A 23,257-nucleotide genomic window follows, 5' to 3' on the forward strand; every position below is an offset into this window, starting at 1 on the left:
AATGGCCAAACAGAAAAGAGTCAAGAAGCAAGAATTCAAAAAAATGAGTAGTCTTAGGAACCTCCAGGACATCTTTAAACGCTCCAACATCCTAATTATAGGGGTACCAGAAGGGGGAAAGGAACAGCCACCAGTGGAAAACTTATTTGAACAAATAATAAAGGAGAATTTCCCCAATCTGGCAAAGGAAATAGACTTCCAGGAAATCCAGGAAGCTCAGAGAGTCCCAAAGAAGTTAGACCCAAGAAGGAACACACCAAGGCACATCATAATCATATTAGCCAAGATTAAAATGAAGGAGAGAATCCTAGAAGCAGCAAGAGATAAGGGGACAGTCACCTACAAAGGAGTTCCCATCAGACTGTCAGCTGATTTCTCAAAAGAGACCTTACAGGCAAGAAGGGGCTGGAAAGAGGTATTCCAAGTCATGAAATCCAAAGACCTACAACCAAGATTGCTCTATCCAGCAAAACTTTCATTTAGAATGGAAGGACAGATAAAGTGCTTCTCAGATAAGATCAAATTCAAGGAGTTCACCATCACCAAGCCCTTATTATATGAAATGTTAAAGGGACTTACCTAAGAAAAAGAAGTAAAAAAAAAACACAACAAACTCACAGTTATTAACAACCACACCTAAAACAAAAGCAAACTAAAAGGACAGCTAGATCAGGAGTGGAAACATAGAAATGAAGATCTCAAGGAGGGTTAGCAACAGGGGAGTGGGAGGAGGAGAAGGGGGGAGAAGGTACAGAAAATAAGTAGCATAGACAGTAGATAGAAAATAGATGGGGGGGCAAGAATAGTACGGGAAATATAGAATCTAAAGAACTTGAGACACATGGTCATATGGTGGGGACAGGGGGGAAGGGTGGAGGGGAATGAAGGGGGAGGATAGAACAACTGTAATGGCATAATCAATAAAAATAAATAAATTTAAAAAAAAGAATAGGCCAAAGCTTTAAGAGCTTTTCCTTCTAATTTCCAGTTACTCTTTAAACTAATATATTGCTTTGTGTGTTTCACTACGTAACATTTCTCTGTTGAATGGGTGAATGATGCTTATAGTGGTTCATGTAAACACCAATGATCTTAGTTACTTCTTTTCAACTTTGAAAACTGCATAATGCCCACTTGAATGCTCTCTGTGCAAAAGGCATTGTTTGCTGAAATGAATATAATTGAACTTCCACTTTCTTTTTCCTTCTCTTAGTTTAACAAAGACTGCTATAGCCCTAGTCCAATACAGTGATAGCTCTAGTTAGCAAAATAATGATTACTGAGAGTAGTTTTAGGATAATTTTTAGCCCAGTGTGTCACTAGACTCTGGGGCTGATGTAGCTCTAGATAAACACATGAACTCACACCACTCTTTCCTTGATGGCTACTTCCAGAATTGGACACAACGTGAGGGTAAGCACCACTGACAAAACAGGGCAGTACCATTTCTGGGAGGAAAACAGAAAAATTGAGATGGAATAAAATAGGGTTTTTCAAGTTTCTGCATTTTGAACAGTCTTGTCAGAAATAACAAAAGCCTCAGAAATGAGTTTTCCACTTCATTTAATTATTTGCAGAACATATACAAAAATGTTTTTCTCTTGGAGCATTTTTTTGTGAGAATCAACTGGAGCCCTAAGGGGGATGGCTTAGAAGGATCCATAGTCAAACTGAGAAGGGGGAGCCTCTACAACATGCTCACCTTTCGTTTTGGCTGTAAATAGAACTTAACTGGAACTGTAGCTTTTGAACTTTCTGGTGATAGGGAGATGCAACACTAAAAAACCCAAAACACTTAAGGGGAACTCCAAGGAATCAGAGGTGGGGGTGAGGGAATCAGGTTGCAGGAAGTCACTGGATGTTATTTCATCCAGCCCCTATCCTTAGGGCACAAGTGATGGTAGGAGGAGGTTTGGTGTTTCATCTGCCTGTCATGGAGTAGTTTTTCATTATATTAAAACAAATTCTCTTATGCCATTGTTTAAATATATTGCATTCCACTTATTTTCAGCGTGGTTATGATACCTCCCAGTACAAAGTTTTGGGTTGCACACTTAGCTGGTCTCTGTCCCTTCGTTCTTTGGCAATCTTTTGTACTGGGATTAGGGGGAAGATCTATGTCACATACAACCAGCTCTATAAAGTCCTTCATTTATCTATCCATCAATAAATACAATATTTATTTTGTGCAAGATATATAAAAAAAGAAATGTTTGATCAACACAGAGTTGTTGTTCTCATGGAACTGAGTCCAGAAGTGGAAACATATAAGACAAACATGTCAACAGAGGGAGATAAGGGTTATGATGGGGAATTATGGGCCAAGGGGCTTCCTGACTTAGACAACCTCTCTTCCTTCTTTTCTTGACTTCTTATTGTTTTTCTTTTATGGTATTTTCCAAGTTTTAATGTGGTGGTGTTGGTGATAGTACGGGGCACAAGGAAAAACCATGGATTTGTAAGACTAAGACATATAAAAGCAGAGCAAAGTAAGGGCCAGGTGAGTTTTGCTGCAGGAGCTGAAGAGGGAAACAGAATCTCAGAGGGAGACTAACAGATATTTTAAAGAGGTAGCATTTGAACCAGGACCTTAAAAGTTGTGGGAAAATTTTTGATAGAAAATTTTGTGGAGTGATAAAGAGGTTGGATAGAAAGTCAGAGTATTCAGAGAAATAATAAGGCATTGGGAAGTTCTTTGAATTTTGGTTCCTATTTGCTTTTAACTGTCATGCATTTAAAAAAGTTAAAAATCCCACAAATGAACCCATGATTTAAATGCATTATTATTTTTTAAAATTTATTTTTAGCAGGGAAGGGAAGAAGAGATGGAGAGAAATATCAATGTATGGTTGCCTCTCGTGCGTCCCCTGCTGGGAACTAGCCTGCAACCCAGGCATGTGCCCTGACTGGGAATCGAACCAGGATCCTTTGGTTCACAGCCCTGCGCTCAATCCACTGAGCTACACCAGCCAGGGCTAAATGCATTCTTAATGAGGCATTTGTCTACACAGAATCTCTTTTTTTTGTGAACCACCTGTCCTTAGTCTCTACTATCATATTTTTGGACCATAAAACGTACCTAGGTTTCAGAGGAAGAAAATAGGAAAAGAGATTTCAAAGCAAAAAATGTGGTAAAATATTTAATAACATAAATAACATAATATTTCACCAATATAAATGTAAACAGAACTCAACAGCAGCATTAACAACCATTATTCCTCCCAAATTTGAGGGGGGGGTGCGTGTTATAGTATGAAAAATATGGTAATTCTGCTCAGTCTTGGTGATGCAGATGGATTTCACCTTCACCTCTGCCCTGCCTGGCCCTCTGCCTTTAGGGGTGGTCATGTGACCCAGTCCTGACCAATCCGGGTAGTCCTTGTATCCTACCCACAGCAGTGCTTATAGATGCACAAAGGACCTAAGATAAGCTAGTTGGAATCTCCTTGGCAGAGTCATCATGGAAGATACCCTCAGTTTCTCTAAGATCAAGAGCTTTAAGAGTGATGTAGGCTTGGCTGCCAGTGTTTTTCTCCAAGAGAGAACCTTCCTGAGAATGAAGCCTACAACAAGAGGCTGAGCTAAGAGACAGACACAAAATCCAGGTGACTGTGAACCCATAGATTTTGCCATGCCTGAGATCTACTCTTCAAATCCCCACAGAATGACCAATTCTCTACTCACCCTCTCTCCCCCACCTACTCTTTTTGGGAGGCTTAAGTCAGTTTGATGAGGAATTCTACAAAGTACCACTAAAAAAGTCCTCATATATGGAGTTGATAAACTGTGCTAACATAAGGGGAATTTTCTTGGATCAGTTGGAATTAAGTATTAATACAGATCAATGCTTCAGGGTAACATCTGGCTTAACCAACTTTTCTTTTTTGCTGAACTGATGGCCTCAATCAGCGACTTCAGTTAAAATGATAAAACCACTGTGGTTACCATATGTGGCTGAGTGCATGTCCAGACTCCTATTCTTTTTAGAGCAAAAGCCCCCAAATTTCTTTAACTACTATTCACCATGATTTTTTCTTATACTTTAGGAATTTGAGCCCTTCCATTCTTTGGAATCCTGAAATAGTTTCTTATCTGCACCTAGAATTCTGTGAATGTTACTTCACACACATCTGAAATGTTCTCTCTCCTTGGCTTTCTCCCTCCCTAGACCCCTCCTGCCAGGACAGAACGAGGCAGTGGTAGTCTAAAGGGGTCAAAAAATGTGCTTTCCTGAGAAATAAGAAACTTCTAATGAGTGAACATGTCTGTATTTCTACCACCAAATTAGGGAGACTGTCACAAGTGACAACAGAACATGACACGCCCCTCAGGATTTTTCCCCACTACAAACTCCTTTGAACCCACATGAGGCAAAAACAATGGTGCAGGAATACAGTGGCTCCTGAAGAATCCTACTGCCTTATAAAAGGAATCAGTTTGCTCTCTTCTATGTTATTTCTATGGATAACTTTGTGACACTCAAGCTGGGTGGTGCTCGCTGTAGGAGCATGTGTTAGCAAAGTGAATTTCAGCATCTGTATTAAAACTCCCACCTGTTGCCTGCTGCTACATATTGCACTACCTGTGAATGCTCTTTGACAGGTTGCATTTTAACTTCCTGCACTGTCTTTTGATGAAACTAAGGATTGTATGTGCCACCTGCATTGTCTGTTGCGTTCTTCTTGATCCCACTTTTGATCCTGCTAATGATGTGGATCTTTAAATTTCGACAACAATTTTATATCCTGTTACTATTCTTCCTACATAAGAATCTCATTTCATATTTCAGTAGACTTCCATTGGTAAAAATGCCAGTTTTCCATTGATTGGAAATATTATGTCCCTCCCACAGACAAAAGAAGAAGTTAGTTAGCCACAAAAATTTAAACACGAGTGAGATGAGCCAGCCTGTCCATCTTTAAACGAGTTCAGGGAACAAATATTTTAAACATAAGTTAACTAGGGGGGCATAGCACTTTAATGTCATCTTTTTTTCATGAAAAAGCTCAAGTGTTTATTAAAAATTAAAAACACTATAAATATTCTGTCAGTACTACACAGAATTCAGGATATGAAACCAGGCCTCATTTGTTAAAGATTCTGGATTCAACCCAACAGGTGTTTACTAAGGGCGAGGCACTGAACTAGGTTGTGTTGAAAGAGAATTTCCTTTTATTTTCTGGGGTGATAGAGCTGCAAGGATGTAAATTCGAGCTAGCTGTCTGTTGTTCTGCTTCTTACAGTGCACATTTGTGATGTGGATGCCCTGCATCTGAATTCCCTTTCTGTGTTTGGAAACTCACCTACCTTATGAACTTTGGTGGGCCTCAAGAAGTTTCTAATGCTAACTTTATCAATATTGCTTTCAGACAGGGATTGAGGCATTGTCAATTATAGGGACCTGATTTGAACTTCACAGTGGCAGTAGTGGTGCAAAGAGAGGGCAGGGAAGACTTGTTTCAACCTCTGTGGGAAGGTGGTGGGGGCTGACACCAAGTGTCACCTCCCACTGCAGCCGCAGGAGGGGGCCCAGGGAGGCTTCAGTGTGCCTGGCCAGCAGGGCAGCCGCAGGAGGCCAGCACTTGGTCGTTTGGGGCATTGTTCCTGACCAGGTGGTCTCAAGTCTAGCTTTGTATCCCTCCCAGAAATTCTGTGAACTACCTAATATCCTTTTTTTAAAAATTAATCCTGCTTCTTCTTAAATCTTTTTATGCAGTAGATTCTATTGTGTATGACTAAGAAATGTGGGGGATGCACCTTCTTCAATCAGACTCATGGAGAATGTCATTAGCAATTGGAGCATACAACACCAATGTATAGAAAGGGTGGAGTTAGGGCAGAGGAGAGCCACCTGACAGGACAGTCTGAGTTCTCAGAGGCCCCGGGGGCAGCTTGAACTCTGAACTTCCTGTTCTATGAACCAACACACTCCCCTTTGGTTTGAGCTAGTCTGAGGTGGGTTTCTGTCACTTGTGACTAAGCATCTGGCAAACACAATGAAAGTGAATTAATATTATATACCAGGAATCTCAAAATGATTCATCACCTTGAATTAGTAACTGCTTTCCCATTCTTTGGAAGTAATTTAAAATGTTAAAAAAACTAAACTAAAATGGTGGTTGGGACTGAGCAAAAGGCTGCATAAGAAAGTGCTTCTAGAAAACGACAGTCATGAAGCTGGAGCCAACTTCTTCCAATTCCACGCTCAAATTTTTCATACCTTTTGCTTTATACTTGAAAGATTTTTCTCTCATTGTCTCCTTAGTTTTATTCTATGTCTCTCTGTGTAGTTTGTCCCTGTCCTTTCCCCTGAGTATGGGAACTGCTTTTTGAGGGGTGAGATTCTAGAATGCAAAGGAATTGGAAGAGTCTACTCAGTCCTGCATGTGTAGTGGGTACTATGTAATTCTGGAGTGATGAGATTTACACACATAACATGACTGGAGAAGAGTTTATTTTAATAATGCCATGTCGATAGATTAAAAAAGGTATGTGCTCTCTATCCTCTTTGTATAAAGGAGGCGGAGCCACTGTGCTTCAAGATGAACCAGTACCACATGATGGTCAAGAATGTGGGCTTGGAGTTAGTCTACACGGGAGACTTTGGGTAAGCTGCTCAGTCCCCCTGAACCTCAGTTTCCTTATCTGTAAAAGATAAAAGATGAGTCTAAACTGTGGATTAAATAAGCTTTTCAGGGAAAACGTTTAGCACAGCCCCTTGAAGACTATAACTATGGTAGCTATTTTTCAGAAAACCTTTAAATTTACATATATTTTTCTTAAAAAACATATGTAAGCACTTCTGTATCATTTGCATTTCTGTAAAATGGGAAAAGGACACGTTACAGTTGAGATGATGGGATCCTAAGACTCAGAGATTCTGCGACTTTTTTTTATAACCAGTCACTGCTAATGTTTGTTAACCACCTAGGTGTCTTTCATGTCAGGCTGTTGCTTCTCAGCTAAGACAGGGTTAGAAGCTGACTTTCCTGAATTTTAGGCTTTATTTTCCCCCCACCTTTAATGGGCCATTTTGCTTATTCAGATGACAGGTTTCTGAAAGAAATGGAGCATTGATATTTTGTTCTGACTCTGTTTACATTTCAGAAAAAGCAGGTAAGTCCTGGTTCAGAGCTGGTCGTGTCTCCCCAAGTATTCCTCTCTGGCATGTTTGCTTCTTCCATCAGCTTACCTTCCTTCCCTCCTCCTTCCTTCTTGGTTTTGGTTGCCCTGTCTAGATCTTACATGGGTCTTTTCTGCCTTTCTCCTGCCCTACCCTCCTTTTTACTCTGACTACATTTCCCCCATCTTATCTCCCTCTCTAGTCACCTAGACTCACTTGTACTACTTAAATCCTGAAGTATATGACCAAGAGGCACCCAGCTAAGACAGCATTATCATTGCACAGAATTGGACTGGCTACAGATTATACCACACTCTGGAAGTTTATCAACAGCATCAGAATAGTGGTGTCGGTGCCAACAGCAACTGACCAGTAGTGGCAGAGAGTGTAGAACTCCATGAGGCTCCAAGGGAACCATGTGTTTGTCTTAACCCTGACTGATCTGGTTAAGAGCCCAGACTTTGGGTGCAGACAGACTGGGTTTAAGTCCTAGCTCTGCTACTTCTTAGCAGTTTCTTTATCTGCAAAGTGAAATACCTCCAAGGTTTGTTGGGAGGATTCAAGGAGACCTGGCTTCCTTCACTCAGTGGCTGGCACTTGGTGTATGCTATGTGACCCTAGTAGTTATTAAGATGTTGATTAATCACTGTGTCCACTTCCTCTCCGGTTCCTCTTTCCTGGTCCCTCCCTCCCTCCTTGCCCAAGCAACCAGGACAAGTGCACCATGTGATGAAGTTTGTTTGATTCTTGGGATAACAAGTGGAATAGTGAAGTTAGGAAATTGAGGACACGTCTTAACCACAAAGAATTATGCGGAGGGGGAAATCCTAGTGTTTCAAAACTTCAGGAAACAAAAACAAAACAATAAAAAAGTTTAATTACAAATTCTTTTCCAATACAAAGGGAAGTAAAAGAAGGAGATGAGAAATGTTCTTTTTGTTAAAATGCAGGCTCCTGCATTCTGGATCCTTTTTATAATCTCCCAAGAGGAAGAGAGTGCTGCCTTCTCCTATTCTTGGCATCCTATTCCTCTTTCCTTCAACATGGAGCCTATCTACTTAGACTTCTCTCATCCATGGGAATTCACCACTCCAAGGAGAAATTTGAGGTACAGAAGATCATCTCTTCTGCTCCTCCATCGCTGTGCCAGTCCTGCTCATTAAGCAGAAGTCCCAAGCAAGATTTATTGCAGCCTTGTCTTCCTCATATCCAGGCAGCCTGTTACTATCACAGCTGCACACCCTTCCTGAAGACAGCTCTGCAGGGTTCTACTCCTGCTCCGTGCCCACTGACTCTGCTGCATTGCCTTGGCAACCAATTAAAATACTTCTTTGTATGTGGCAATATCATCCTTCATTCTGCAAAACCAGCACAACCTGCTCAGAGGGCTGTGGCGTGCCAGTCAGTTGGTGTTCTGCATTCTGGTTTGACTTCTTTTTCTCACCTCCCAATTACCTCCGAATCCCCTGCAAGCATCTACATGCCATTCCTGACACACCTGGCATTAAGTCAAGAAACACCTTTGTCAACAGGACAGGGGCTGGAAGGGATCCTGGGGACAAAATGGCTGGTATGTCTCCTTTCCTCTAGCCTCAGGAAAGACACCAGGAGCTCCTCAGCCATGAAGCTGCTGAATCTAACTACAGTTTCTTAGAATAAACATTATGCATTCAGTAATTAAATATTTATTGTCTGCTGGTTGCATTTCAGGTACTATGACAGGTACAGAGGAGAAAAGATACCTCCTTCACCTCATGGAGCTTACGTGTGCTATGGAGGTCACCTAGTAGGATGGGGACTCTGGGCCCAGAAGAGGAACTATGGGCTCCAGCTTGGGATTTAGGACAGAGGGCTGACTTCCCAGAGGATTGAAGGCTACATTGAGACCTGAGGATGGGTTGACATCAGCCACATGGGCCAGTTTCCCAATTAGGTGGATGGTTTCATTAGTGTCTTCTCTAACACGGGCAGTTTGGCTGACATCCTTCACTGGGGCCCTTTGCTGCGGGCACCCCTGGGGGTGTTTGCCTTAATGCTTCTATCTCTAGGCTTGAATTTTCCTGCTAGCCTTTCAGGGAAGGGTAACAGTGAATGATTCAAGTTCTCTAACCTCTTCTCTCTGCTTTCTGTGGTGTGCGTGGGAATGGCAGCTGACAGGCACATTTTCCAAAACTAGCAACCTCAGGACCAGGATGCCAGGACCCACCCATCACAGTGTACATGCCTCTCAGTGTACTCTAAGTCTGCAGTCCTCTGAGTCGTGGGTTTCTGTGAATGCCCGGATGATGAGGATTCAGATAATCTGCATTTTTAATAAGTACATCTTCAATAACTTCCCTAAACACAAATATAGGAATGCTAAATTTTGATCTGTAACCATTTTCATACATGCACATTATTGAGCACAAAACCTCTTCTGTGTAAAGTAAAGAAAGTGGCATCCATCTCGGTGGGCTGTGGAAGGAGTTAAGTGAGATTCTGTAGCTAAAAGTGCTCCACCCAGTGCTCGACACATAGTAAGTCCTTTGTTGAAGATTTATTAAGTACATCATAATTGCTAGTTTCCATGGCTGTCTCCCCAAAGACCACGAGTGCTTTGAGAGCAAGGCCCATATATTACTTGCTTTTGTTCTTCATTGGAACTCAGCAAAGGGCCTTGCACATGTCTGATGAATGAATGAGATGCCGAATTAAAAATTACAATACCCCACATTTATTGTTACTGAATTTATAATGTCATGCCCTGTGCTGGGAACTTCAAAAAAGCTACCTTAATTTTTCCACCCCATGATCACTCTTAGCCCTGTATTCACAGGGCAGTGAAATGTAGTCCAGTGGCAGTCAGCATCCAATGACTGTAAAAGGTGAGCTCACCTGGGTGAGTGCAAGCAGCCAGTGAACATTTACCAGGAGCTTGCTTTGTCTGGGCCCTGTGTTAAGCACTTTGTAGGTATCACCTTGTTAAATCCTCCTAGTGCCCCATCAGGTGACATCACTATTTCCATTTTATAGCACCGATGTCCATAGTTTCCACATAACTTCCTGAAAGTACACAGCCAGGACACATGAATGGACAGCTTTTATTCTGAATCACAGCATTGCTTTGTTTACTTATGTCATTGGAAGTCTAAGGTCAGAAGCAGTGGAAAATTGGAACACATATTTTAAATATGATGCCAGAACACTGTTCTTGTTATTCAGAAAGAAGTTTTGTACCAGGGGTCAATGGGGGGAAGGTACTGTTTAATGGGTGCAGAGAACCAGTATGGGATGATGAAAAAGGTCTGGAGATGGATAGTGGTGATGATTGCACAACAGTATAAATGTACATAATGCTACTGAACTGTACACATAGAGATGAAAGTGGCGAGTATTGTGGGTATTTTGTACATATGTGATGTAGGTTTGGCAGCATGAGAGGTCCAGGACCACGCTCCTACCTGAAATACCCCTACCTTCCCTTCACAGGGGAGGCCAGGTCAATTTACCTCCTAATTCAGCAGCAAAATCTTTTACAGACTTTCTTTTTGTCACTGGTATTCCTGTGATTAAGTGTCAAGTAACTCAGTATAAAGTATTTCCTCAAGATGAAAGGAGCATGTGAAGTCTGTGGTGTGTGACACAGGAGGTTTACCACATACAGAGTGGCATTTCTTACCTTCTGAGAGCTAGCAACTCATGAACTAAGTGGTTTTGCACCTGGCCCACTGTGTCTCCAAGACAGTACTTACTATTTGTCACAGAAGTAAAAGGTATTTAATAGAGTAATCTAAATCTAGAATATTTCAGTCACCATGTGACTTTTTGCCTCATATAATGTGTGGCTCTTTCCTCCCCTAGTTTTGTAATGGCCTGACCTAGGAAGAGATTATTTCTATATCACACGGAGTCACTCTATGGTTCCACGAAGTGCACCATTTATTTATTTGCCTATTCCAAACATATTTGAGGTTCCAAATATGAGCCAAGATGTAGTGTGGGTGCTCTGAGCATAGTATTAAGAGATAACACAAGTTGTCTTGCTCTCCTGTGCTTGAGAAAAAGATTGGAAGAATGAGAGAGCTCTGAGGTGAATGAGCTCAGCTACTCTTTTAGTCCTGGACTCTGTCTTGGCCTGAGAGCAACCCTGGTATGAGCTTTCAATGGTGTGAGCTTTGAAGACAGAACCTAGCACAGAGTAACTACTTAGAAGCATCCTGTTGAGTGCTCTGACTTCTGGGCTAGGGATTTGGAGTTGTGTGACCCTGGGGGCTGACCCAGACCCAGGTGGCAGGAAGCTGCTCATGCAGAATGGACTTATCTTTCCTTGTCTGTGTTTTACCACTTACTTTGGAATGGCTGGCTGGTGTTCCTGCATGCTAGGGTTATCAGGAAACCAACCATTTCCATGGAAAACAATGACTGCCTGCCAGTGAAGTGGAGACCGCTCCTGAGTTACCCAGTGACCTCAGCCATCTGCTTGGAGCAGAGATACCTTGTTTGATTGCATTGAATCCATCAGGGAGATACAGTCCACCAGCCAAGTGATGACATGTAACCAGGTTGGCTGTGGAGAGACTTTACTACAGAGTAACTGACATGGGACTTCCTATTGGTGGTTTTGAAGCAAGTATCCAGTCACTCAGTCTCTTTTCCAACTGTTCTTCTTTCTTTCTTCCAACTTTCATTCTATTCGAGGCAACCTATCTTGCCTTTCCTAGCACCCACATATCCAGAATAGACCCTGCCTTCTCAGTCTTTGGCCATGTCCTTCCTGGCCATTAAAACATCTTTCTTTAGGAAGCTTCTTTTTATTGGCTAAGCTTAATTCCCTCAGACTGAACTATCTTACTGCCTGACATGTTCATAAACCATCCTTTCTTTAGTCTAAGACTTCTTTGTATTAATGAACTTTATTTAGTTGTAATTTACATACAAAAATGCACTCTTTTTAAGTGTACAGTTTGATGAATTCAAACAAACCTATTTACCATCACCTAAAACATTTGCATTATCTGCTCCCAAACTATAGAGTTTTGCCATTTCTGGAATTTTGTATAAACGGAGTCAGACAATATGTACTCCTTAGTAAGATGCTCCTTTTTTCATGTTTATGCTTCTAAACTTGGATATATCTTATGGTGAATCCTAACATGGCAGCATTTTTCCCCATAAGAGCTATAACTAAATAATACATTTTACAATGGATTATATCTTTAACTCAGGGATATATATATATATATATATGTGTGTGTGTGTGTGTGTGTGTACATGCATGTATGCATACATACAAAGATGTACATGGACTGGCTGTTTTCACCATTAGGCAGTAGCACTGGCAAGATGAGAATCTTGACCTTGCTGTGTCAATTCCCACAGGGCCATAGCCGGATACTACTGATAGGAGCTAAATAAATACTGCAGGAGGTGTTGATAGGAGTTTCAAACAGTTTTCCAAAAATATCTTCTAATAGCAAGCACTCACCTAAAACTCTTCCTGGAATGAGTTAATAGTTTGTAACTACAACAGGGGTTCTCTTTGGGGATTCAGTTGTCTCTGCCTGAGTACAAGACAGCATTCCTCAAAATCTATTTCTAATGTTAGAAAATTAATATCTAATATCACTAAATATGCTATAAAAGGGGGAAGATGATATCACTGTCATGGAAATTTGGGAAACTTCCCTTATTATACTATATCACCCAGACATTCACAGTTTGTGCTAAAAGTTCTGGAAAGTCCTGCAGCAAAAAAAAAAAAAAAAAGTTTAGCTCTGTTTTAATCTCTGGTTTGCTTGACCCTGAAGCGCTATGAAATATTCATTAATAGCTTATAGTATATACTTTGTGGGAGACTGGTCTAATATATAAGCATGAGTTAAAAGTGAGAAAGGAAGAAGACACAGACATTAAGAGAGCTGTATTTGAGCTGGTCCCAGCTGAGCCCAAAGCTAGGTAATGGCATCTGGAAGGGGAAGATGAGGATGTTCTTCTCGAGTCAAGGTCTAAACAAGCACTTTCTCTTATTTTATAATCTCTTTAGAGTATGAAGGGACATTTGGCAGGCAACCTTTTATAAGAGGAAATGAAAATGACACAAAAATATGCATTGCCTAATTCCTTAGGTGACATGCCCCCAGTGTATGTGGCAGATAATTGAGGCTGAGTAAAGAGAACCGCCCGCCTTACCCATCTGACTGGTCCATCCCATGAGGTATAATCTTTTTTTTAAAAAAAGATTTTATTTATTTATCTTTAGAGGGAAAGGGAAAGAGAGAGGGAGAGAAATATCAATGTATGGTTGCCCCTTGTGTGTCCCCTGGTGGGAACTGGCCTGCAACCCAGGCATGTGCCCTGACTGGCAATCGAACCACGATCGTGTGGTTCGCAGGCCTGTGCTCAATCCACAAAGCTACACCAGCCAGGGCTCCATGAGGTATAATCTTTTGTGTTTGACCACTCCTTGGCTAGACACCTTTGACTGATGAGAATGCTGAAGCAGGTAACAAAATGGCTTACTAAAACAGAGAGGAGCCCATGTGCAGGAATTACCCCAGTCATGTCAATGATGGACAAGTCCTTCCAGAAAGTGCATTGACCCAACACCCACAGAGATGAAAGGACATCAGTGAACTAGGTGAAACTTAGGCAGCAATGACTCAAAATGTACAAGAGCTTCCTTTTACAAAATAGTTTAGACATTATCTATCATACATCAAAATTGGCTTTTCCCCTCTGGTATATATTTCTATAAAATTTTAACACATATATAGATTCACTTAACTGCCACCACAATTAAGTTACAAAGTAGTTCCATCATTCTATAAACCTCCCTTATACTGTCCCTTTATATTACATCCTCTCCGAACCCGTAACTCCTGGCCACCACGGGAAACCACTATTTTCCATCACTGTACTTTGGTCTTTTTGAGAATTGCCTTTACTTTTGCTATTCCCTTTCCTTAATTTTGTAATGGAGGCCTCTGTGTGTTTATACGTGGGTGTAATAAACTCTAGACCCAATGCCAGCAGACTTTCTCCTCTATTGTTATTGCTTTGTTATTCACTGTTGCTGACGATTATTAGTATCCATTATGTACCAGGCACTTGTACTAAGCTTTTTACAGACATTGTCTCGTTTAACCTTATAGTAGCCTTATTAATATATGTATGCCATTGTTATCTTCATTATACAAATATGGAAACTAAAGGTCAGGGAGATTAAGTGACTTGCCTAAAGCCTCAGAGCTAATGATTAATTGAATCTCAGCACAAACCCAGCTCCATTTGACCACAATGCTGAAACATCATAGTAGGGAATAAAATGGAGGCAATTATTACTAGGAAGGAAATATGCCATGAGACATTGGGCACGGCCAATTTGGGGCCATGTGGTTTTTAAAAAGGTTTGCAAATGTGTGTGAAGCTGGAGAACCATCTGTACCTCCTGACTTCTCTACCCCAGTGCCTGCCTTTAGGTCTTCCTCCACCTGCCTAGTGTGGTCCTTGCTTGACCCAGGTGGCACCTGCCTGCTGTTTTCAGATGCTTCAGATGGTTTCAGTCCTCTTACAAATTTAGCAAAAAACACTGCTGGTGTCACAGCTCTGTCATAGGACATAGCAGCTGAGTCTCAGAAATGGGGCTGGATGCCTTCTGGTTTCTGCCCAGCCTCAATTCCCCCAAGTGCTCTCTGACCTGATTTTTCCCTCTTGGTTACTTGCAACACCAGCTGAAAAAGTTTCTGGGACACAGCCACCTGGTCTGTGTGCTGGAGGTGGCAGGTGTGTTCTCCCTGAGATAGGGCAAGTGAGACAGGAATGTGTGTGGTTGGCAAAGAAGGGAGAAAGTCTGGCCCTGCAAGACCCAGGGTGGCAACGATTGTGTCGGGACAGTGTGAAACAAAGGAAAGGAATGATAAAAGTTAATGAAGAGTGAGGGACGCTGGGAAGGGGATCAGGTTCTCGCCCTGCATATGCTTTGAGCTTGCTATTTGGGGAAGTGAAGTTGGCTAGTAAGTTTCCTCCTAGAATCAACTGCCAGGAAGAATCACGCAGCTGAATCATGGCTATGGGTTATTTGGAGACAAAACAAGCCAGAAATTAGGGTACCAAGGACCATCTCTGGAAGACACCTAATTAACAATTAAGGGGGTAAAAGAGGGCATGTAATTTAGAGTGGAAAGTGTTGAGTCACTTCAATAACAATAACAGCTAACACTTATTGAGTACTTAATCTGAGCCAGTCACTATGCTAAGAGCTAATTGACATGAATCATCTTACTTATTTCTCACAACAACATTCTGAAGCAGGTATTACTATTACCTCCAATTTACAGATGGAGAATTGGCGGCCCCAAGGTTTAAGCAACTCACTCAAATTATACAACCACTGAGGAGCAGCAGCAAGATTTGAATACTGATGTTTTTTGAACCAAAGTTCTCAAGTACTTAGCTGTGTTGCTTTGCCACCCATCTTAATACAGAAATACTATTAAAGGGTAACAGTGAGGGGGAAAGGAGACCCAGCTACTCAAGAGCCCATCATTTTCTCAAAAGCTTGCAAAACTCCTTTGGCTTTCTGGCAGTCTGGGAGGGAGTAGGAGGTGGTGGGATATACAGTCAGGGGCCCTCCAAGAGTTTTTTGATCTTGTTGCTGGTTTGAAATAATTGCATGCTGTGGAAACCTACAGCCATTTCTCAAGCTTTCTTCTTACACAATAGGCTTGGGAGAGTTTTAGGCAGGTAGGCACAATGGGCTACTTTTTCTCTGTTGGGCTGGCATCATGAAGTATGACTACTGGTCCACCCCAGCATGCTGATTGGCACAAGGAGCACCAGGCCTCTTTGAGCCAACAAAAAGATCTCGATAAGCTTGTTCATTAGAGGAACCTCTGAGAGCAAGGCAGACTTTTAACTTAAACAGCTCAAGGACAGGAAGTTAAATGAACTCTTTCAGACTGCCAGGTTCACATCAAGTCCTCTGAGGGAGGTGTTCCACAAAATGGTACCCTGTGACAACAGGTTATTTAGTGTCCCCTTAGAGGAGTACTTTGTACTTAGTATTATCCTGGCCTGGACCCATGATAGACTCAAGTTCAATGATAATACCTATTATGTTCTCCATCAAGGGCTATCACTCCTTCTGCATTTGGTAGAATGCCTCATGCACAGCAGGGCAAATAAATAGTCAATAATAATGTTTACAGTGATACTGATCTTCCAAACGCCTTTCATCTAAGGATCGGGCAGAGTACCTTGCAAACACTAATTAGTTAAGCCTTGTGGGGGATCTCTGTTTTTACATTTTCCCATTTTACAGAAATTTAAATTGAGACCCAGGAAACTTAAGTGGCTTGCCTGAAGTCATACAGCAAGTTTAAATTAATGATAATGATGATGCATTGCATTTCCTGTAATGCATATACATTACTTGGCAAATGTTTTCTAAGGTGATATAAGCACATTGCAGAGATAATTTTCACAGTCTCCAGGAAGGTGGGTAGTGAGTATTATTCACTGTTGACTAGATTGGGTAAACTGAGGCCAAGAGGGCAGGTCTCCCGGGTGAGGATTTGACTCAAGATGCAAGTCCTCTCTGCTGACTCTCAGAACAGAGCGTGGCTACTGGGACCACCCTCAATTTCTGTGCTGCACAAATGCTTTTGCACATACCGCAAAGACAGCTATATTTTTGGAGTAGATCAGGTTGCAGAATGTCAGCCATGTTTACATACATCTAGGAATGAGTTTGTTCATGTTCCCATTGAGAGAGGTTAAAGGGATGAGATGAGGCACTTCAAGAAAGGGAGGCTCAGCAAATGAAGGAAATGGGGGTGGCTGGGGGTACCTGGGGGTGGCTACCAGCTCTGCTTTCTTACATCTTTATGAAAGCAGAAGCCCTCAGTAGCTTGGTTCTGTGTTCCAGCCTCATGGGCAGGACATGGTCCAGTGAGACTCAGGGGACTGGCCACCACTGGCACCTTGGTCTGATGTTACAAGTCTCTGTGAAAGAGTTCCAGGGACATGCAGTATCTTAACAGCAGTTGCTCACAAATCCCCACAGCTTCCTCTGCCAGGAGGGGCCTGAAATCCTCTAGGGTTCAAAGACTTGGTTGCTATGGATCCATTGTAGCTACCTTCTCTTAGCCACATAGAAAAAGATGAAAACGTGAACAAAAATATTTGAAAGCAGTAAGGGACTTGCCTCCTCCCAGTCTGGCAACCCTTTCTCAGTGAGGAATGATACTCTACCAAGAGGCAAGTCAGATTCTGCAGAGTGGGGGAGGGTAGAAGTTGCTGGGTCTCAGGAATTCAAAGGGAGATTTGCTGGTGGGACATAGAGCCCATTCTCTATAAGATTCTTTATAAACAAGGTGCATCTGAGAGAGGTTTGCTCCCCTACCCCACCTGCCTTTTCCAAGCCTGTAGATTCTGACTGTTGGATAGACCTAATAGGGAGACTTAAATAAGGGCTCCAAGCCCTTTTCTGGAATGTGTTTCACACACACCAGCACAGTGGCAATACAGTCTGCAGTGAAGAAATCGCTAATGCCTGCTTCTTCCTGCCCTAGTTTTTTAATGTTTTCACGCTCCCTTACTGCATGGGCAGCTTGAAGGTGCAGAGAACCAAAAGAGGGATGAGCTGTTGCAAGAACTACTTTAGAAAATTGTCCTGAATGAACACATATCACAATTCTATTCTCCTCCATTGGGAAGGAATCTGATAGACCCTCCCACCCACTGTTACTCTTCTTAGGCAGGGAGTCCTGGGATGCTGCTTGCCAGTATTAGAGCCCACATTAGGTAAGACTTCACAGAATGCAGTCTGACTTTCTAAGCATGCCAACAGCTCAGGCCACAGCTTGCCAAGTCCACTTTGGCACACTGACTCCTGGGGTGACAGAGCAAATAATCCTGCTGGACTCACAAGAACCACTTCCTTATCGAGAAACTTGGCCTTACACAGTTTCTCCCAACAAGGCTCACAACCAGGTTGGACACAGTCCTCAGGGTGCACTTGCATGGCTAGGCAGAGCAGTCTGCACTGTCCGAACACCGAAAGCACTGCTGGGTAGTGTCCTATATGGCTCTGCTGGGTAGGTTCATTTTGTTATTGTAGCTGCTGAGGTGCATTTTGTGTGTTTTATCCACTTTTCAAGGTAAGACACATGTGCTGTACTTTGCAGCCCAGCCTGTCCTATCAGTCTACCCACTTATATGTTTCTCTCCTGCTTGACCTCTGGAGGTCAAGTATCTTGATAGCTTAGAATGGATTGTGAATGAATATTGTCATAATAGCCCTTTATGACCAGGGTCGGGGAAGGGGTGGGAAGATGGATTCTGGTAAAATTCAAACAAAACCGGATGTTTGGGAATTTCTCAGAGACCCCCAAAGCAACAAGCAGTTGAATTTGTTTTCTCTCTCATTCCCCTCCTTCATGCATTTTCTATGTATTGGATTGCCCTCAGAAAAACAGAAGTGAAAGACCAAAAATATAAGCAAGCAGGCTTCCTTAGCTGACTACCTTTTGCACAAGAAACAGGGATGCTTTAACAATTCTAATAATCCCAGGAAGGATTGGATAGGCTCAGGATTCCACCACAGAAATCTGTCTTCAGGGAACCCTGGCAGCACCTCTTTGCAACCGTAGCTGAAAGAGATAAACCCGAACTGCTGGCATACACAAATCCCACCTCCAAGTGGACATGAGATGAACAAATGAGATCTTTCTTACCCCATCCATGTGGATTCTGATATTAGGCACGAGCCGGAAAGGGCTGGATTGCAGAGCTCTGGGGTTAGTCCTGCTTTTCCTGCCGTCCTGCGAGGTCAGCAGGCCTGGCCTGCGGAAGGAGCCCCCTCTCGCCGAGCTCTGCCCTGAGCGCATGCCATCCAGGAGGCGCACGAGCAGCAGGTTGGCCGGCAATGCCTCGATGCTGCAAAATACTGGGGTCCTGCACTCAGGGCACCTCAGCTCCTTGTGGGCCTTGAAAATCCTCTGGAGACATGGTTTGCAGAAGGTGTGCTGGCAAGGGAGGACCTTGGCTGTGACATCGAGCTTTTCAAAGCACACGGGGCACTCCAGAAGATCAAGTAACGTCAGGTCATCCATCTTATTTTAAAACCCCGGTCCTGACCCGGAGGGGCAGAGTCCGCATGGTAGATAGAGTCAGCTGAGCTGTGCGGGCAGAGCCTTTCTCTTGAGAGTGTCAAAATTCCTGCCTGTTTGAAGGAGAAAGGAAGAGAGGGGGACAAAATGTGACTGCTCTGAGAGATATCCACCTACGGGGAGGCAGTGTCTCATAAAGCAGTTCATAAGGACTTTGTGCCAGCACCCGAGTTTCAGATGACTCATTCTGATTTAGTGCTAGCAGGTAGAAGTCCTGACTCCTGCCTGCGGGAGGATCCGAAGGAGCAGTCAGCACAGTGACGACTTATTATTCATTATCTCTCCAAGAGCAAGGCAGGAGCAGGGAGGCCAAACGGGCACGTTGAAGTGGCACATCTGCCTGCGGCCTCCCAGCCAGGGCTCCAAGGGGGTCCTGTACCCCTCCAGATGGCCAGTCTCAATTCTTAAAGTGTCTTCAGAATGCTGATCTGTATCCCTCCCTCCCCAAGTTGATCATTTGCAGCACATGCAGCATAAGTTTACCTGGATAAGTTTATCTGAATCTCCTGCAGATGTGGAAATAGTTCCTTCACCATGCACCTCCTCCCTTCATTTTGTTCTAGCAAGGTACAAGGAGAGCTTCTACTAGACACCCATTTGCAAAGACAGAGACAATAGCTTCAGAGACAATCTTCCTCCCACAAGATAAAGTCAAGCAGCCTGTTTAGTTACTTTGACAATTGTTTTCAGTTTCAACTGAAGTAGATAGGAATTCCAGATTGGGCAAAACCGAGATGGAAGTAGTAGACAGGGGTATGTGTGTGTGGGTGGGGTGGGGGTGGGGGGTCGTCCTGTTCCTGAAAGTTTCCTTTTGGATGTCTGAAAAGAAGTCTCCAGTTTAGGAAAGTCTCCTGGGAATAGGTCAATTGTCCCCTACAAGTGCCGAGGCTAGGGTGAAGGCAGCAGCTGGGGAGGTTCGGCAGGAGGGTGGGTGGCCCCACTAGGAAGCAAAGCATTCCTGGCGCACCAAGATGAGAGATGGCGCCTCGCTTTTCTGACACAACTCTGCCAAGGTGTCAGCACTGGGGAGGTGTGGGGAGGTGTGGGGAGGTGTGGGGAGGCGTGGGGTGGACCACCAACCTTGAGCTTGTAACCCCGGCTCAGTACGACCCCCTGCTCCGCTCGGCCAGTCTCCCTCCGACTTGCTTCCTTTCCTCTCAGAACAGCACTGCCGCTGCGCTGCGATGCTTTGAAAACTTTAACAACTCCGAGTGAGTCTTACTCATTTCAAGGGATCGCCTTACCCAGCCCTGTTAACCCTTTCACCGCTGGGAGGACAGCAGCGTTTTGCAGGAGGTTTTTTTGGGGTTCAGCCTCCGCGACTGATGTTTCCTTTATGCAACTGAGTTGATATTTAGGAAAAGATTATAAAGGGAGAAATATAAGTCAGCCCCGCAGGCCAGGTATTTACAGTTTATATTTTCACCTTTCTAAATTTCTCTCCTATCTAACAGATTGAAACACGTTCAGCTCTAAACATGTGAAGGTGACTGTTTATTTTTAACCTTTATAGGATTTCTTGAAAAGGTCAACCATATTCATGGTAGCTATGATAACAAGGACCAGCTGGCCACCTATAAAGTACTGCTCCTTAAAAATAACAGTCAATCCTTGAATTTAGAGATCTGAGAGGGACTTTAGTGATGACCTTTTTGTTCAATCTTTTTAAACTAAAAAAAAGTGTCATGAGAATACATACATATCCTTGAAAATTTGCACAAGGGCTTTAAAAATAAAGGAAAAAGCAACAGTTCTCCCCCTGCCCCCTGCCTCCTGTCTGGAGACTTTTCATAGCCCCATATAAAGCTTGTATGTCTGTTTCTTGATTTGTCAATAATATATTTCATGGAAAGTCACAAAGATGATTTAATAAACTAAATAATAACAATATTTATTATTGGCCCTATCTGTGCCAAGCACTGTTCTAATTACTTCACCTCTATTAACTCATTTCATCCTTTTAACAATCCGATGATACACTACTCTCTTTTTTACCCTCATTTTACAAAGGAGGAAATTGAGACACACAGAGATTAAATAACTCATCCCAGGAGTCACAGTGAGAGGGAGGCAGGTGGTCCGTGCTCTTAAGTCATGTGGTGATATCGCTTTAAGGGGAGGAGAGCTATTTGAAGGGAGCTAAATCTCCTCTGATAGTGGCAGGAAGTCAAAAGATATGACCCAAATTGACCAATCAACTTTTATAGAGGAGGCACTTGTGCCCAGAGAGATCAAGAGATTTTGAAGTTGCCCAGTGAGTTAAGGGCAGAACTGGGACTAGAAACTGGCTGTTGTTGTTTGTTTTTTTTTTTAAACTGTATCTTCCCTCTCAACATAAGGGTGGCATATCTTCATCACACAGAAAGCACTCAGATACACCTCCTTGGGCAAATCTGAAGAGGGGAACAAGAGGCCTGAGAAAAGTCTGTGGTGGTTCACGTGTTCCCAAGTTCGTCTGAATCAGCTCTGAAAAAGGAAACACGCCTGGAGCTCAAGACAGGGGAAAGCTTTAGGACGGAGCAAGTCAGAAGCCTTGGTTGGGTACTTGTCAATTCTAGAGATTATTTTCAACTCTTTTTTTTAAACCTCCCTCTTGTGGGGGTTTTTGAGCTTCAACAACATCACATCCCATTATGTTGCCTGTCTCCTTCACTTTTTTAGATTCTGTACTCTTCAGGAAGCCTCTTGCAGTCTGAAGCCCTGGGCTGTCTCTACTCAGGTGGGCAACATCCTCCCTCCTCTCCTCTCTCATTCTTAAACACACACCCTTAGATGACCATATCTGCACCTACATGCACATACATGCTTGCATAAGGACAAACACACACATGTAATCTTATCAGTAACATTTATGGAGCACTTGCTGTATGCTATGGACCAGTGCCTAGACTTGAAACAGATTATCCCTAAATCTTCGCAACCAGCCCATAAAATAGGGGCTGTACCATGCCTAGGGTCACACAGCTTATGACCTAAGCCCAGGTTCGTCCAGTCCCAGGCCTGTGTTCCTTCCCATGATTGCTTCTCATGTTATAAAGCCATGTACACATCATAAATCTATCCATATACTTTTGCTGTGTAAATCCACACACATTTATACCTCTGTCAACATTGTATACACCAACTGCTCCCAGAACCGGCCTGAAACAAAATGATGAAGTTAAAGAAGCTTGGGCCCCTTTGACTCTCACTCTGTAACCTGCCCAGTCTCATGGCACTTCCATGCCCTATGTGGTTAGCAGTCTCAGAGAGCTTTAAACCCTCTCACCCCTAAGAAAATACAAAATGAAAAACCCAGGTCTGTCTCAGGAAGGTGGGATAGATTCAGTGGGCTGCTCTGTGCTGGCATACTTGGCAACTGCAGGAAGATTCAGCAGAACAGAATTGTGGTTGTAGAATCTTTAGGCATTAGTGAAGGACAGAGACAGTTTATGCTGAACAGGAGTGGTCTTTTAGTACTTCTCAAATCACACCTTGTAGGTGGTCCTCAAGCCCACCCACAAATGAGGTTAATCTTGGTGGAAACTGGAGGAGAAATTTTTCTTTTGAAGCTTCTGAAGAAGGGGCAGAGTTTTAAATGGGGATTTTATCCTGGCTTACCCAAATGCTACCTTGGCGTCAAATCAGATGAACCTCTAGTCCTCAAAAACAAACAAAAAGGTGACTTATGCACACCTTCCAAAGTTCCAGGCTCAGCTCCCCACCCCACTGCTCCCACCCCATCAACACTCCTGTTTATATTTGTACTGTTCCATAGTGATTATACACTATACTTAAAAAAATACCTGTGTGACCTTTATGAGATTCTGCCACTTGTATTTATAAGTATATCTTGATTTATGTTAAAAAAAGAAAGAAAAGAAAAAGAAAATCTGATTATATTGTTTTCCTGTTCAAAACCTACAATAGGTTCCCATTGACCACAGGATATAATCCTGTTCTCAACTAGCAGGTCTAAAATGATCTGGCTCCTGCCCACCTCTCC

The 23,257-nt window shown here is 42.8% G+C and overlaps 1 protein-coding gene across 4 annotated transcripts in view; it reads right to left on the reverse strand.

Annotated features, from left to right (window-relative positions):
• Window positions 1-20,439, reverse strand: part of SH3RF2 (SH3 domain containing ring finger 2) — a 131,195-nt gene extending 110,756 nt beyond the window's left edge. For 3 of the 4 annotated variants that reach the window (XM_053666490.1, XM_053666491.1, XM_053666492.1), the window contains exons 1-2: window positions 20,353-20,439; window positions 18,838-19,325 (exon numbers count right to left, since the gene is read on the reverse strand). In XM_053666490.1, coding sequence (XP_053522465.1) covers window positions 18,838-19,215 — 378 coding nt within the window. In that variant the 5' untranslated portion in view covers window positions 19,216-19,325; window positions 20,353-20,439. The remainder of the gene's footprint in view (window positions 1-18,837; window positions 19,326-20,352) is intronic. The other variant, XM_037163345.2, reaches the window with a different exon arrangement.
• Between the last annotated feature and the right edge of the window lie 2,818 nt (window positions 20,440-23,257).

The sequence above is a fragment of the Artibeus jamaicensis genome, unplaced genomic scaffold (genome assembly GCF_021234435.1).
Source record: "Artibeus jamaicensis isolate MK-2021 breed Jamaican fruit bat unplaced genomic scaffold, CSHL_Jam_final contig_456, whole genome shotgun sequence".
Classification (NCBI taxonomy): Eukaryota; Metazoa; Chordata; class Mammalia; order Chiroptera; family Phyllostomidae; genus Artibeus; species Artibeus jamaicensis.